General features: G+C 44.4%; 2 protein-coding genes and 1 pseudogene across 4 annotated transcripts; 2 read left to right on the top strand and 1 right to left on the bottom strand.

Annotated features, from left to right (window-relative positions):
* Window positions 1-1,524: 1,524 nt before the first annotated feature.
* LOC107279638 (dehydration-responsive element-binding protein 1D-like) lies at window positions 1,525-2,440 on the top strand (annotated as a pseudogene).
* A 1,248-nt stretch (window positions 2,441-3,688) lies between these two features.
* On the top strand, window positions 3,689-8,802 carry LOC9267507 (uncharacterized). 3 transcript variants are annotated; one of them, XR_003239883.2, is made up of 3 exons: window positions 3,689-4,162; window positions 7,811-8,147; window positions 8,524-8,802. XR_003239883.2 is itself a non-coding variant. In XM_015763688.3 (2 exons), the coding sequence occupies exons 1-2, from the start codon at window positions 3,699-3,701 to the stop codon at window positions 8,070-8,072; spliced, it is 726 nt and encodes a 241-aa protein (XP_015619174.1). In that variant the 5' UTR covers window positions 3,689-3,698; the 3' UTR covers window positions 8,073-8,501. The 3 variants fall into 3 exon arrangements, 1 of the variants encoding a protein (XP_015619174.1); XR_003239882.2 differs by having other exon boundaries at window positions 7,811-8,400; XM_015763688.3 differs by lacking the exon at window positions 8,524-8,802 and having other exon boundaries at window positions 7,811-8,501.
* A 450-nt stretch (window positions 8,803-9,252) lies between these two features.
* Window positions 9,253-14,472, bottom strand: LOC4351831 (protein NRT1/ PTR FAMILY 4.6). Its single transcript, XM_015763370.3, has 5 exons — window positions 14,240-14,472; window positions 13,385-13,602; window positions 11,787-12,251; window positions 11,020-11,135; window positions 9,253-10,508 (listed from the first exon to the last, which is right to left on the bottom strand). The coding sequence occupies exons 1-5, from the start codon at window positions 14,331-14,333 to the stop codon at window positions 9,650-9,652; spliced, it is 1,752 nt and encodes a 583-aa protein (XP_015618856.1). The 5' UTR covers window positions 14,334-14,472; the 3' UTR covers window positions 9,253-9,649.
* Window positions 14,473-15,575: the final 1,103 nt, after the last annotated feature.

Raw genomic sequence — 15,575 nt, 5'->3', positions numbered from 1 at the left:
TGATACTACTGCAAATGGATTAACGAATTGGATTGAAGTAGTGTATAAAATGCTATGCCTTATATGGGTCAGACCTAAATCTAACCGGACTTGCAATTGGACTTAGCCATACGTAGATTGCTCACTACATGGCCCTTAACATGTCAACAGTGTGTCAATTGCTATGTTTCAGATGGACTAGGCTTACCTCTAGCCGAGCTTACAATTGAGCATAGTCCAAAATGATACTATATTGCCCTTATAGGCCAAGATGATGTTTCTTAGGTTCGATAGTGATGAAAATAAGAGTCATAAGCTCAATGATGATAGAAGGGTCATCACAAGCTCAATGACAGAAAACAAATATTTTCTTCAAAGAAGATGTACAATAGGTGATGAATGAATTTCCGTCATGTCAACATCATAGATTTCAAAACATGATATAAATTAAAAAATTTCATGACGTAAATGAAACGTTACCTACCACAGACAATCCATGGCATATTATGATTCTACATTGCCCTCGTCTATCTTTCCTTTAGAATCATATATAAAACACCTATTGAAAAAAAATGTAAACTACAAGGATTTTCTTTTTATTTCGAGTTGATGTCTCTAGCTCCAAAAATTAATTTAAACTTTAGTATGAAATAGAGTAGGATAATTAGGACGACAAAGACATTTTGTTGACATTCGAGACTAAAATTAGATCACTAAATCACATTATTTAAATTTACAAACTGCATTTTCCATAATATATCAATACATGGATTGGAGACATGCCAAAACTAGAGGGCTTTGCAGTTTGCACATGCAAAACGAATAATAATTATCCACTGCGACCTCCGCTCAAAAATAAATATAATGATTCTAACATTAGACACATGTATTAAAAATGTTAGTGAAATTAAATGGTGATGAAAAGTTATTACTGATTGAGAATAGTATGTAGATAGAGAATTTGAATGGTAGAAGTTTGTGATTGATCGAGAAAAGAACGTAGGAGAAGAAGTTGTTATATTTTAAGATAAACTTTAAATGCTAGAATTTGTTATATTTTGAAACAGAGCTTGTAACAAATAAACTTCATTCAAGGCTGCCTGAAACAGTGAAACCAGACCCTTAAAAAAGACAAAAAAAAAACAATGGAAAAAGTACACCGAAGGTCCCTCAACTTGTCATCGAATTACAAAATTGTCCCCTGACCGCAAAATCGGATACAACGTATCCCTTAACGTACAAAACCAGTGCAAACTAGGTTCTTCAGCGGTTCTGTCCCCAGTTTTGTCCCAGGTGACGGCTGAGTCAGCGTGGGACCCACGTGGACCCTACATGTTAGGTGTCCACGTAAGCACATGCTATCTTTCCCCTTTACTCCCTCTCGCTCTCTGCTCTCGCACAGGCGGCGGCATGCACGGCTGGAGGGTGGCGGCGCGCGGGCTTAGGGCGGCGCGAGCTCGCCGGCCTTCCCATCCCTCTCGTGCGGTTGGCGATGTCAGCGCGCGGCTGTGGCCATCATCACTGAGATCGACTCGACGACGACGCCATCAAGTCACTGCCGTCGGTGATGGCGGCGCGCGGCTGTGGCCGGCGGGGAGGCGGAGGAGGTACGCGCGGACGCCCTCGCCCCCGTCGTCGCCGCCGCCAACACCAACCAACTGCTTGAGACGTCGCACGCGCCATGGAGAAGAACACCGCCGCCACCAGCCAATTGATGACCTCCTCCGTGACGGCGACGCCGTCGTCGTCGAAGCGGCCGGCGGCGCGGACCAAGTTCCAGGAGACGAGGCACCCAGTGTTCCGCGGGGGTGCGGCGGCGTGGGTGCGCGGGGCGGTGGGTGTGCGAGGTGCGTGTCCCGGCCTCCCGGGCAGCCGCGCGCGGTGAGCGTCTCTGGGTTGGCACGTTCGACACCGTCAAGGAGACCGCGCGCGCACGACGCCGCCATGCTCGCCCTGTGCGGGGCCTCCGCCAGCCTCGACTTCGCCAACTCTGCCTGGCTGCTCCACGTCCCGCTCGCCCCCGTCGTCTCCACTCCAGACTCCGACCACCAGCTGCCCGACGTGCAGCGCGCCGCCAGCAAGGCCATCGCCGAGGGAGTACGTACCGCCACTGCCACTGCCACCTCCGGCGATGCTGCATCGACCGCTCCTCCGTGGCTCCATCGGCACCCGTTCTGTGTCAGCCAAACAATGCAAATTCATCTTTGTTTCTCCACTAGATTGTTGGATGTTAATGTCAAAGCATATCAGTAGTAGCAGAGCAAAAGGATCGTTGTGCCTGCGAAAAAATCCCATTTCATTTTGCATGGTTACAAATTCTTACACTTCTCTTTTGCTTGAATACATTATATTGCAGATGAATTCAATGATCGTTTTAATCCACGAATTATCAAAATATCAAGTCTTTCTGCTACTACCTATGATATCAAGTTTTTTTTTTTGGTGTTTTCAATTTATTTGAATTACACTCGTTTTTAGAGTGCTAGTTTATAATAATTGGCTGTAGCTCTTTTGAGCAAAGGCCGAATGTTATATTCTATTATTAAAAAAAACACACCACCTTTTCAGCAAGTTTTACTGCAATCAACTAGTATGAGTGGCACATAAGTAACGACGGCGACCTGATCATCCAAAGTCAAACACTCGCACAGGCGGCAGCGCGCTCGGCCGGTGACGGCACGGGCTCAGGGCGGCGCTAGATCGCCGGTGGGGGAGGCGGAGGAGGTAGGCGCGGATGCCCTCGCCATCGTCGTCGATGTCGCCACTGATGACAAGGTCTGCGCTGCTCACCAGCTCGCACGCCTCGTTGTCGTCCATGCTCGCCACCTCGGTCTGGCCGCTGAACCGTCTGGCGACGTCCTCTCACCTCAGTCATCCCTCCCAGTGAGCGAAGAATGAGGCCGAGCGGCGCGGAGTCGTCGGCGCCGCTGCTCCCCATCCGCAGCCGCGCTCGCCCATCGACGCCGCCTCGCCCCGCCGCCGCCGCCACCTCTCCGCCACCGCACTCGCCCGCCGACGCCGCCTCGCCCCGCCGCCGCCCTCTCCTTCTCTCGTGTCTCCGCCGCCGCGTCCCTGCCACCACATCGCTGGCAGGCCGTCGAACCTCCTCGCCCCAACGACTCCCTCCTGCTCTCGCGTCGTCACCGCGATGCAAGTGGAGAGGACCCAGGGCGCAGTGGAGCGGCATAGCGTTCGCCTCCAGGCTGTCGCTGGGTGCCATCTCCTTCGCCAGCTGCCGCCCGTCGCACTCCTCCCTGCTGGTCGTGGCAGCCCTCCTAGTCTCCTACCCCGCTAGCCATCGGCGCGCCCGCCGCGCCGGCACTTCTCCCTTGCCGGCTGTGCTCCTCGAGAGGAGAAAAGTGTGAGAGAGAGGAAGGGAGAGGAGGAAAGAGAGATAGAGTGTTGACGTGGCATCCTGACATATGGGGCCCACGGTGACTCAGTGGCTACGTCGGATAAAACCGGGGTCAAAACTACCGAGGATCTAGTCTGTCCTGGTTTTGTAAGTTGGGGGATACGTTGTGTCCGGTTGTGTGGTTGGAGGACGATTTTCTAACTCGATGACAAGTTGAGGGACCTTTGGTGTACTTTTTTCAAAAACAATTAGGCCATATAAGCCCAGACAGACCGGCCCAATCGAGCGGGCCGAATTCATCAGGCCCACCACCTTCTCCCTCATTAAACCCTCCCCTCGAAACCCTAGCCCGCCACCGCCTCCGATGGGTGACGGCCACGCCGCCGATAAACCCACGCCGCCGCCGCCGCCGCGGCCGGTCTTGCTCGCCGGCGCTTCGGGCGACGCCAAGCTCTGCCGCGCCGCGGCGCTGTCACGCGAGGAGGTCATCCGCCGCCGCCGGCGCGGCCTCCTGCAGCTCCACTCCCTCTACCGCGCCCAGCTCTGGGCGCTCGCCGACGAGCTCTCCGCGAGGCACGCCGAGTACTGGTGGGAGCACGGCTCCAGCCCCGACGCCGGGAATGCCGTTGGTGGCGGCGCTCCCCCTCCTCCTCATCCGGCTGTGAATGGCGGCGGCGCTGCTGTCGAGATTGCGGCTGCCAGGGCGGGGTGCTCCGCGGCGAATTGCGGCGCCAAGGCGATGCCCTTCGCGGCCTACTGCTTCGATCACATCCTCTTCGACCCCAAGCAGCTGCTCTACAAGCCCTGCGCCTTCGTCACCAACCGAAGGTACATTGCAATTTCACGCTTCCATATTCTAATTTTGGTTTGATTCAGCGCCGCGCCGTAAAATTCTGTGCGGGGAATGTGGTTGTATGGTCGGGTTCATTGTGCGATGGGTGGTTGCGATTGTTAGGGGAGATGGTTGCTTGTGAATTTTGATTATTTTTTGGTTGACTTCATGTCTGCATGTGAATTTGCGATGTTATGCCATGTTTTTTTTATAATAAAAATAGTTTGTATCATTGATCTAGTTACAAGAATCTTGCAGCCTTGTCATTATGTGTATGAGGCGTGAATAAGTATGTTTTTCACAAAACTATGTGAAAACTGAATACTTTGGTGGTTGTATTGACTATTTTTTTTTCTAAGACATTGGTGGAACAACTTCCGATGCAGGTATGGTGTGTTAGGTTTTTATGTATCACTTGCTTCGATCAGGGAACACAATTTTGGCAGGAACCAATTTTGGCGTGAACCAGCTGGTTTCTCGCCATGTCCTGGTTTCTGTTTAGGATAATATGAGATACAGTAATATGTAGGACAATGATACCTATATTGCGTGGTGACAAAAAAAAAGGGAGGGATAGTGGATTTTCTTAGACTATCCTTAATAGTTTCCCTTTATTAGATATTCAGGAACGTACATAGAAGTGATAAATATGTGGATTTGAATTAGTAGTATTACCGATGCGAATACAAATTAGGCAAATACTCAATAGGATTATTGATTCAGATATAGTATCTCGATGCCATGACTCAAAAGTAGGATTGTCCATTTAACCTACAAGCTAATGATGTCCAACCGTCCTCCATGTAGTCATTTTTCATGAATGGGTCAAATTATACAGTTTTATCTTACTAATTGCACAACATTTATCTTAGTGTCCCTGAGCTTCATGATTAGCTTCAAATACCCTGATCTTGCTGATGTTAGTAAAATTGAATCATTTTATTATTATTTTAGTCCTGGCATGTATGTTATGAGAACATTTAGTTCAACCCTCCAAATTTTGATTTGCCTTTTGTTGAATTTGGGGCTAAACCTTGGACTAGTCAAAGCTTCCTGTGATTGTCACAACTTCTGGACTTTTACAAGCTGACAAGTAGACCTGTCTATTTAGCAATACACCACTCTTTGCAGTTTACACCTCACTTGGATAACAGTCAAGCTCCCGCAATTCCTACTTTTATTACCGGTAGTATGAGGATTAACGCATAGGACAACAATTCCTATATGCTGTTTTTATGGGGGTAAAGGTTAAGGAAGGAACATTCGTAACAATGGTAAGTTGTTAAACTAGGATCCCTTCCCTATCTTTGTTAATCAGGAACAAATGCAGAACTGATAAATACATATTTGAATAAAAATAATCAATTAATGTGAATACGATTGTCAACCTGGTAATGTACAGGCTGGAGAATTCATTCACTTCATGCATTTGCATGTCCACCGCTGCTGGCTGTAGCTAGTGGCATACTCCCTCCGTCCCAAAATATAAGTATTTTTAGCTATGAATCTGGACATCAGTGTGTCCAGGTTCATAGCTAAAAATTGCTATATTTTGGGACGGAGGCCAACACAAAAATATCGGTAGGAGTGTTAGAGTGTTGAAAAGAAATTAGCACTGAGCGTTCAACTCACATGCTTAGTTGGTGTCTGTACTTCATCCCTTCAGTCCATATACCTATGCAGTCTTTTGTTTGGTCAAATCAATTTTTACTAGACTTACTAAATGCCCGTGCGTTGCAACGGGATTTTATAGGAAGATAACCCACCGAATCCGGTAACTAAAAGAACAAAATAAAATTATTTTCACTCTAATTATCAGATCATATTTGGTATTTTATATATGTGAAAAACGATACTTGAAAAATGATGTACTGTGCACGCCCGTGGTAAATGCTGATGCCCACTCTATGCCTATTCTCAACTACTCTTTCTTCCATCAAGAAGTTGGCTGTCCTCTTCTTCCTCTCTTTCTCCTAGTTGAACACATCGATCTCCAGCTCCTAGCTCTCAAGCCTTCATCACCTTCCAGGCTTCCTTGTCCCTTTGCTTCACAGCTCCTTCACTTCACCAACAAAGAAAGCGGTGGGGTTCCAAATGTTCCATGCTCTAGCTACCAAGTAGCAGCACACCAGTGTGAGATTCACAGGTTTCAATCGAGGCATGACGATGCCAAATGGGCCAGAGGCTTCTGTTCTCTCACTTGCTCCAACTCGATTCCCCTCTCGGGGTCTGCTCTCTCCCATGATGGGCCAGAAGCTCCACGGTACTCCCAACACCAGCGAGCTCGATCGACAAGGACAAATCCGACCCTGTATCCTGCGAGCTGCTCTTGGCCTGATGATCAGATCCAGCAAGTCGCTTCTCTGGATAACCTGGGGCCATCAGCTGCTGGCAGCGGTGGATGCTTGGGGCGTCGTTGAGGGAGAGAGAGAACGGACACCACCAATAGCCCATCAGTTTCCTGATTAGCTTGTAAAGTTCCTAAACTTGTTTGTGGTCAAAACGAGTTAACTATAACATTGGTGGTAAAGGCGGCTGTTAGCTTGGTAGCTCTATAGAACTATTGATGGGTGTCAGAATTTTTATTACGATTATCCAAATTTGCAGGATTTGGCTTATTTCTTTATTAGAAAAGGCTATTATTATCAAATACTGTAATTTGTGGGATTTGGAGATAATCCTCCAATCATGGTTATTAAGGCGTCGCTATAGCGTTGTGGCGTTCACGGAAGGGCAAGGTGTCCTTCCGCCTTAGGCTTCTCCCCTTTACAGGTATGAACTGAAGGAGAGAGGTTAAGAGCAGAGGGGAAAAGTCCACTGTCTTGCTGCTGGTCCTCCCTGGTGGCGCTCTCTCCCCTTATTGTGCCGATGTGGAGTAGAGGGACTGCTGCTGTTGTGCCATATGAGAGAGAAAAGGTGGAGGAGAGGAGGCTGCTGGCTGCAAGAAGGAAGAGAGGATAGGAGGATGGTCTGCTTGCTGCATCGAGGAGAGAGAGAGAAAGGTGGATGAGAGGAGCCTGCTGCAGTGCTGCACGATAGGGGAGAGAGATCTGGATGAAGGTGAGGTGGTGGCTGCTAGGAAGGAAGCTGTTGGGTAGGGTTAAATTGCTACCTGGTAGGTTGAGAGAAAGTAGTGGGCCTAGGTTAGGTGAGTGCTTGGATGGGCTACTACTATTGGGCTGCGCTGTGATGAATAGAGTACCCAATTAGTGTATTTACAGCCCATATTTCTTATTCTTTCTATCTTTTCACTGCACGTTAGGTGTCGCCACGCCATATTCATTATCGCTCACTATGGCAGTAAGGCGGTGGTGGATCACCACACCTCACCATACCGCCTTAATAACATTGCCTCAAATAAACATGTGTATAGCAGCTGCTATCATTCTACTGTATTTTATAACCTAGGGATTTTTAGGTCTCACAAATAGGCATATCATATGCGTATGAAATATCTGTGTTGATATAATACATAATTTGTAGGATGCAAAATAATATGTTGCTTATTAGTTGTACTTCTTTTGTTGGAACAAGGGGAATGGGGAATGACTTTTTGGATGCCAATTTACTCTTCGAAGAATTCATCTTGTTACTTAATGAGCAATTCTCCTTATATCTGATTACTATTGTTTATTCTTCTGCAGTGGCATGCAAAATGGGGTAGAAACTTGTGGGAAACCTGTTCTGACAGGCATTACTCCATCACGATGTTCTGATCATGATCCAAAATCTCAGAGGCTCGTTATAGAAGCTTTGAAAAAAGTTGGAATTGACCTGCACTTGACAAGCAATGGAGTGCCAAAACTGAATCTATTGATTTGTGAAACAGTCCGCCAAATTCAGAGGAAAAGAAAGATGCAGTTGAATGGCGCAAAGAATGCGCCATTTCATAGATCGTCGGATTGATTCTTTTGGATCAACATATGATCCTGTTGTACATGAAGGCTGACAGACATGACGATCATCCACTGTAAATACCAGGTATACCAGGTATTGAGGATTTGAGGTGCACCTCGTAGTTCAAAGGAAAAACAATAAGAGCCAGAAAACACGCTGGAGGTTTTATTACAGTGCAAAAATCTTTGCAAAGAATAATCTTTCCCTCTACCATCCTTGAAGGAAGTCGAAGTTGGACTTTAAGCTTCCAAGGAAATGTAAAATGTTCTTTTTTGGATCATATTAGGCTACCCATTTAGGGATGTACAGCCTTATCAGTATGTTGTAGTTTTAGCATGTAAGTCATTTTAGCATGTCCCACATTCATATTGATGTTAATGAATCTAGATAGATATATATGTCTAATGACTTATATTGTTAAACGGAGGAAGTAGCTAATAGTCTGAATTCTGAAACACAGGTGTTGCTGGAGGCCAAGAGCACTCCCAGCAGTGACGACAGCACACCTAGTACCCCTGCACTATTACAAGCCTGCTCTCTTATCTCTATGTGACTTATCTTTTCATTGATGAAGACTGCTCTCTATGTGACTGAGAACAGCCGAAAAAATCTGAAAGAAACAGGCACCACAAGCATCCACCACATTCTCTCTCTCTGTAATCTGGTAATATGATCCTCCACCTTTGAGAATCAAACACTATTTTACTATTGGAACCTACTTCAAATCCACTGAAAATCATTGATATGTATTATCTGCTTCATTACTAGATTATCCATCCAAAACAAAAAAAAGTATTATTCCAAATAATAACATTTATATTACTCCCTCCACTGTGTATAATAAGTCGTTTGACTTTTTTTTCTAGTGGAACTTTCTTAAATTTGGCCAAGTTTATAAAATAATTTAGCAACATCTAAAATATTAAATTAGTTTTATTAAATATAACATTGAATATATTTTAATAATATATTTGTTTTGTGTTGAAAATACAATATATTTTTTTTATAAACTTGGTCAAACTTTAAAAAGTTTGACAAAAAAAAATCAAACGACTTATTATTTGAAAAAAAAAGTCAAATGATTTATAATAAAAAATAAAGGGAGTATATGAGAACCTCGTTGGAAATCGAATTGAAATAGTGCAGCCGCTACCGTGACCACACAGTTAAGTAGTAACCATACATAATATCCACCAACGATCTTTTCAGTTTTATTAGATTATATCAATCCAAAACATGAAATATTCAAAATACTAACATTTATACGAGAGCCTCTCTGTAACACTGGACTGAGTTACAGTGCGGTTGCTATTGTGACTGCACAACACTAACCGCACGCAATCTCAGCCATCCATTTCTCAATCAAAGGGTTCAAACCCACACTACTGTCTCATCATCACCTATAGGATCATTAGCTACAACATTTTTTTTCTATGGTACATAGAGCCATCACAGCTTTCATTTTACTACCTTCGTTCTAAAATAAAGCTATCTTCAACTATGAACCATGAAAACAAAACATGTCCAAGATTCATAGCCAGAAATAGCTACATTCCTGAGACGGAGGTAGTAGATTCAACTGTCACTCAAACCTCGGCTTTCTTCGTCGTCGTCGTCGCTGTCGCGGATACCTTGGCATCCTCCATTGATGGCTGAACACGTGGATGATGCCTATACGTGTACCTCCATGCGGAGTAGAGGTAGAGGAAGAAGGCGACGAGCTCGAACACGGCGAGCAGCCAGTAGAACCGGTCGAGGTGGCTGGCGTCGAGGTCGGCGCCGTCGAGCCAACCGCCGTGTCCGGCACCGCCGGCGGTGGCGCGGTTGACCGCCTGGATGAGGGCGCCGCCAAGCCACGACGCGACGCCGAGGATGCAGAAGAAGACGGCGCCGCCGATGGACTTCATGCCGGCGGACGCCTCGCTGTAGAAGAACTCGAGGAGGCCGACGAAGGAGGTGACGTCCATGACGCCGAGGAGGAAGAACTGCGGCGTCAGCCAGAACACCGACATGGCCGGCGCCGCGACGCCGAGGCAGCGGCGGCGGCGCGACTCCACGGCGGCTGCGAGCGCGAGCGCGGCGGCGCTGGACGCGAACCCGAGGCCGACGCGCTGGAGGTGGGTGACGCCCGCGGCGTAGCCCGTGGCGCGGCGGAGCCACGGCACGGCGGCGCGGTCGTAGGCGACGAGGATGAGCATCTGGAAGACGATGGGGACGACGAAGAGGCTCGCCGGCGGGACGCTGGTGCCGGCGAGGCGGGTGTCCATGGCGCCGCCCTGCTGCACGGTGAAGGTGAGGAGGAGAGGGATGGGGACGTAGCCGAGGACGGAGGTGAGGAAGACGGGGAGCATGCGGAGGATGATCTTCGCCTCCTCCACCTGCGTCACCGTGCACGCCGACCATCGCCGCCGGTCGCCGTCGTCCACCGCCGCCTTGTCCAGGAACCTAAGCTTGCACACACACCAAAGAGAAATGCCACCAAAATTAACAAATTAACCACACAAGAGAAAATTCATAGAAGCTAATTTCAGATTGATTTGTTTGAGAAAATTCATAGAAGCTAATTTCAGATTGATTTGTTTGAGGGCTATGTTTCTAAATTAAAAATATTGTATAAAAAATACTCCTCTCTGAAAGAGAGAGAGAGAGAGAGAGAAAATTCATGGTAAAATAAATTCGAAAATATAAAATTCAATGAAATACAAAAGAAATCCTTTACATTGTGATAATGTTTTTTTAATGATGACAACATGAGTTTTGCAGGATATATTGAGATGGAGTAAAAAATTGCCAAAATACAAAAAAGTTATTAGGAGGGGCGAGGGGTTAACAAATTAACGACACAAGGGAGAAATTATGGCCATACTAAAAGTGAAACACAGGTTGGAAAATCTAAAATTAAATGGATTACAAAATTCCCTTTAGATTCGAGATACTACTTAAATTTCAGGCTTACTTGAAGTCTGGAGTTTTATCCAGCAGCTCGATGGTCGAGCCGTCAGAACACTCCTGCATTTCCACCAAGCTCTCCGGCATCGTGACGTTCCTCTTCCTGAACGCCGCCACAAAAACCTGTCAAATTTCACACAAAAATCAAAATGTTGGATGATTAAAAATTTATACACACATCTCTCCGACAAATTACCAGCAAATTCACAATCTCCATACAGCGCTCACAAATTTTAAATCTATATTATGCTTAAGGAAAGTAGATATAGATAGGGACTTATATATACTCTTCCAAGAAATAACTTAATTTCATAATTGTAGAAAATTTCAGGTCTACTGATAGGTCCCGGAAGGATGTACCATGGTAAAAAAAAAACGAAAGAAGAAACTATCCAAATTCAGTGAAAATTTGATAAGATTTTTTTTTTAAAAAAGAGAAATTTTCTAAAATTTGAAGCTTTGATCCCAAAATTTCTTCGGTATCTCAGCTCGGTACTCTGTACTTTTCTAAAAAAATACATGATTTGAAGGAAAAGACGTCTCTCTAAACTTTTTTTTAAGAAGACAATATAAATGACATCCCTTCAAATATCTTTTAAGAAAAAATTATAAGCGTGTTGGGAACTGAAACCACATCCCCTTGCCACTGCAAGCATCTCACTCCGTGTGTCCAAATTCAGTGCAAATTTGTTACGAATTCAAATGTTTTTATCGAAATTTTTCTTTGATGTGCCACTCTGATCAGATCAGTTGAGTACTACTACTTTGAGTTACCTGGAGGATTCTGGTGAGCGGGCTGCCGGTGGGAACGCGGTGGCGGTAGAAGGGGAGGCCGGCGAGGACGACGGCCATGGCGACGAGCGCCATGAGCGCGGCGAGCGCGAATCCGAGGTCCCACCCTTCGTTGTTCTGCACCCACACCACGAGCACGAGCCCCACGAGCCCCCCCAGCGAGATGCAGAAGGCGAACCAGTTGAAGAAGCTCGCCTTCCCCCGGGCCTCCGCCGCCGCCGCCGCCGCCGGGTCGTCGCCGCCGACCTCGCCGCCGTCGAACTGGTCGCCACCCAGCGCCGCCCCGCACACCCGCAGCGCGCCCTCGCCGAGCGGGATCACGTACAGGCCCAGCCGGAGCAGGCTCAGGTTCCGCCCGCTCACCGCCGCGCATTGGCCGGCGGCGGCGTCGCACGGCGGCGGGTGCAGCGACGGGAAGTGCGCTTGGCATGCTAGCAGCATGTATCCCTACCAAGTGATAATCACATTAATACATTATTAATCCATATATAGTGGTTTTTGGTTTTTCACTTGCACTAATAAATTAAGTACAGTAAGTTAGATTGATTTTTTTTTTTGAAGGATGGAGTAAATTGTACTTTACACCGGGTAAAGTGTACTTTGTTTTGCTTTGCGCGCGCAAGGTTTTCTACAAATTTTCACTTTACAATAGGTCTAACGATATTAGAGCACCCGCAATGGTAAAATAAGGTGCTATCTATAAAACATGTACATCTCAGCATTAGACTAGATTAATAATAAACAACTTCGATAGTATGTCTATATGGGTAACTATAGCTCTGTAATCCATTGCCTCGTTTTTCTCTATAGACTATCTCCAGGTTAGTAGATAGCTTTGCTCTCTCTCTCTTCATTTAATCTCTTCCAAGTATGAAAATATGCTGACATGGATCTCTTGTAGAGAGCCTATAGATAACCATTGCGGATGCCCTTAGTTTTTACTTAATACCATTATATGCTTCGTCAAACCTATAGAAATTTCATAAAATTTGAAAGAAACATCATGAAAAATGATCTAAATTCGAGAAGTTTCATAGGTTGTATTCGTATTTTACAAGGCTTCTCTTCATCTATTATAGGAAGCAACTTAGTGCAAAGCGAAACTTATTTTGATATGTTTTGATATATAATGAAAGTATGTAATAAACCTAATTGAAAAGTGAAACAAGGTATATTGTAAACAGTGAAATGTGAAATTAAATTATTTTACGGTTGTATCTATTGGTAGTAAAATTTAGGTATCTTTTTAATCTAACGGATTGTATTTATTTGTATTATCTAAGGGAATAGTTTTTTTAAAACACTTATTAATTATTAGTGACTAAATTACTCAAAGCTTCTAATTTTCTACTGATGATAATTTTGGTAGTAGAATAATATCAACTGATATAGAATCCAATAAAAACAATTGGAAAAGTTACTCAAACCTTAAACCATTGATGAGATAGACTAAACATGTTTTAACTTTATAATTAAGAACTGAGCCTTTGTCACTTTACTATTGGCCAACCAGTAGACCCAAAAGCTTAAAGTACCATTCATATAATCCTAAAGATGTACGAATGGTTTAGGATGCTTGCCAGAATTTCGATGGGAGCAAAGATGAGGATGGTGTAGAAGCGCTTGATGTAGGAGTCGGAGATGAAGGCGCCGAGGAAGGAGAAGACACAGATTGCACCGTAGAAGTTGGCGGCGGTGGTGGAGGCATCGGCGATGCCCATGTGCATTGTGCCATGCAGGTAGCTCACTATGTTTAGCATAGTGGGAATGTTCCCCATGTTGGTCATCACAATCAAGACTGCAAGCGCAAATTAAAGAAAATTGTGTATGATCAGCCTATAGTTTGTAAATGAATAACGGTAAATACCATGTTCTCCTTTTATAACGATAAATACATCCCTTTCTCAAGAACAAAATGTTATCCTTCTTTACTTAAAAAAAAATTATGTAACTTAGTGTTCTTGAAGCAATAGATAAATAATTTTATTTTAAATGTGGTACTCTCTCCCGGTTGACAATACTTGTTGTATTGGATAAGGCTAATGTTAAACTTTAAAATATTTAACTGTGGATAATTTTCAAAATATTAGTTTTAAAAAGTACGTACTTCGATATAATTATATATTTATTGATATTTATATATATATTATAATAGAAAATAGTGGTTAAAGTTGGTTTTTGAGATCATATCCTCGTCTAAAACAATAAGTATTATTAAACTAGAGGGACTATGTGCTGGTTCAGCTCTCCATTTTCCAATGAAGAAAGAAATAAATAAAATTTGATGCATCATCATGTGTTATTTGCTAGGACAGCTGGTCCTCTTCAGTTGCACAAGGAAACAACCCAACAAATGCCGATCAGGGGCCCTTGAGCTGATCCTGACCATTGATTTCTGATCCGACGACTGCGGATTAAGGAAGTTATATACTTACCGTAGATGAACATTACTGCCTTCAGACCACCATGCCTCCTGGGATCAACCGGTCTTCCCCTCCAGTCCACAAGGCCTTGCACTTGCAGAGCCATGGCTATAGCTCTAGATCTTCACAATTCTCTGCAAGATCTCAATTGCAAGCTAGCTAAGTGGGCTTCACTTCACTATGTGTCGCAGTCTTGACTCCTGATGAGATGAGATGATATGATATATCTTTGTGGCTTGTGATGAGCAACAATTGTGGCTTGTATTGGTGCCCTTTTATAGCCGTGGAAGAAGTGCAGATATCGATAATGGTAGTATCTGTGCAGGCAGATCATGATGCTACGTTTGTTTTTCTTCAGTGATGCTGACTCATTTTTATTACTAAAAGATCTTCTAAATAATCGATCACTCGATTGATTGAATTTGACACTAGTTCGTCATATGTACTAGTTGTTTTCTGGTACATAGGGCCCGTTTAGTTCGCGAACGAAAATTTTTGGCGTGTCACATCAGATATACAGATACACATTTGAAGTATTAAACGTAGCCTAATAACAAAACAAATTACAAATTCCACCTGAAAACTGCGAGACGAATTTATTAAGACTAATTAACCCGTCATTAGCAAATATTTACTGTAGCACCACATTGTCAAATCATGGAGCAATTAGGCTTAAAAGATCCGTCTCGCAATTTACACGCAATCTATGTGATTAGTTTTTTTTTATCTATATTTAATACTCTATGCGTGTGTCCAAACATTTGATGTAACAGGGTGAAAAGTTTTTGCGTGGGAACTAAAGAGGGTTATAGTTGGGTTGTTGGCTCCTGCTCAATTAACAGGCGAGCTACCCGCATTACCCCTTCCATCAGAACTGCAACACCCCTTTGACTGTAGGTAACAAAAGACATAATTTAACATCAGTGACGAAACCAGAAAGAAATAGCAGGTAGAGCTTAATAAACTGGATAAAACTTAAATCTATATTTCTTTTGGATGTATGCCAAATAATTTTAGAGGGTGCTCAGTGGGACTCTCATGTTCCTAACGCCGGTAGTGGGGCTCGAGACCCCTTAGTCCCATGGCAGGTTCATCCTTGGTTAACATTTCTCCTAATCAAACCATTGATAGTACTAAACTCATTTATACTTTACAATTGGGATTGTCGTGACACATTCTAAAACAACCTCAGGATATAGGAAATAAAAAAAATATCAAGAACTAAAACTACCACTCCCCTCTATAAGAAATTCAATTTATTAGTCTTATCATTGAATTTGATTTATAGCCACAATTTTGTCTTACCTCAATCCACTGGTATTTTCTCAAGTCATAACCAAGAGAAAAT

The sequence above is a fragment of the Oryza sativa genome, chromosome 12, assembly GCF_034140825.1.
Source record: "Oryza sativa Japonica Group chromosome 12, ASM3414082v1".
Lineage (NCBI taxonomy): Eukaryota > Viridiplantae > Streptophyta > Magnoliopsida > Poales > Poaceae > Oryza > Oryza sativa.
The sequence above is the reverse complement of the archived record's forward strand: the minus strand, read 5'-3'. Positions and strand labels throughout refer to the sequence as shown.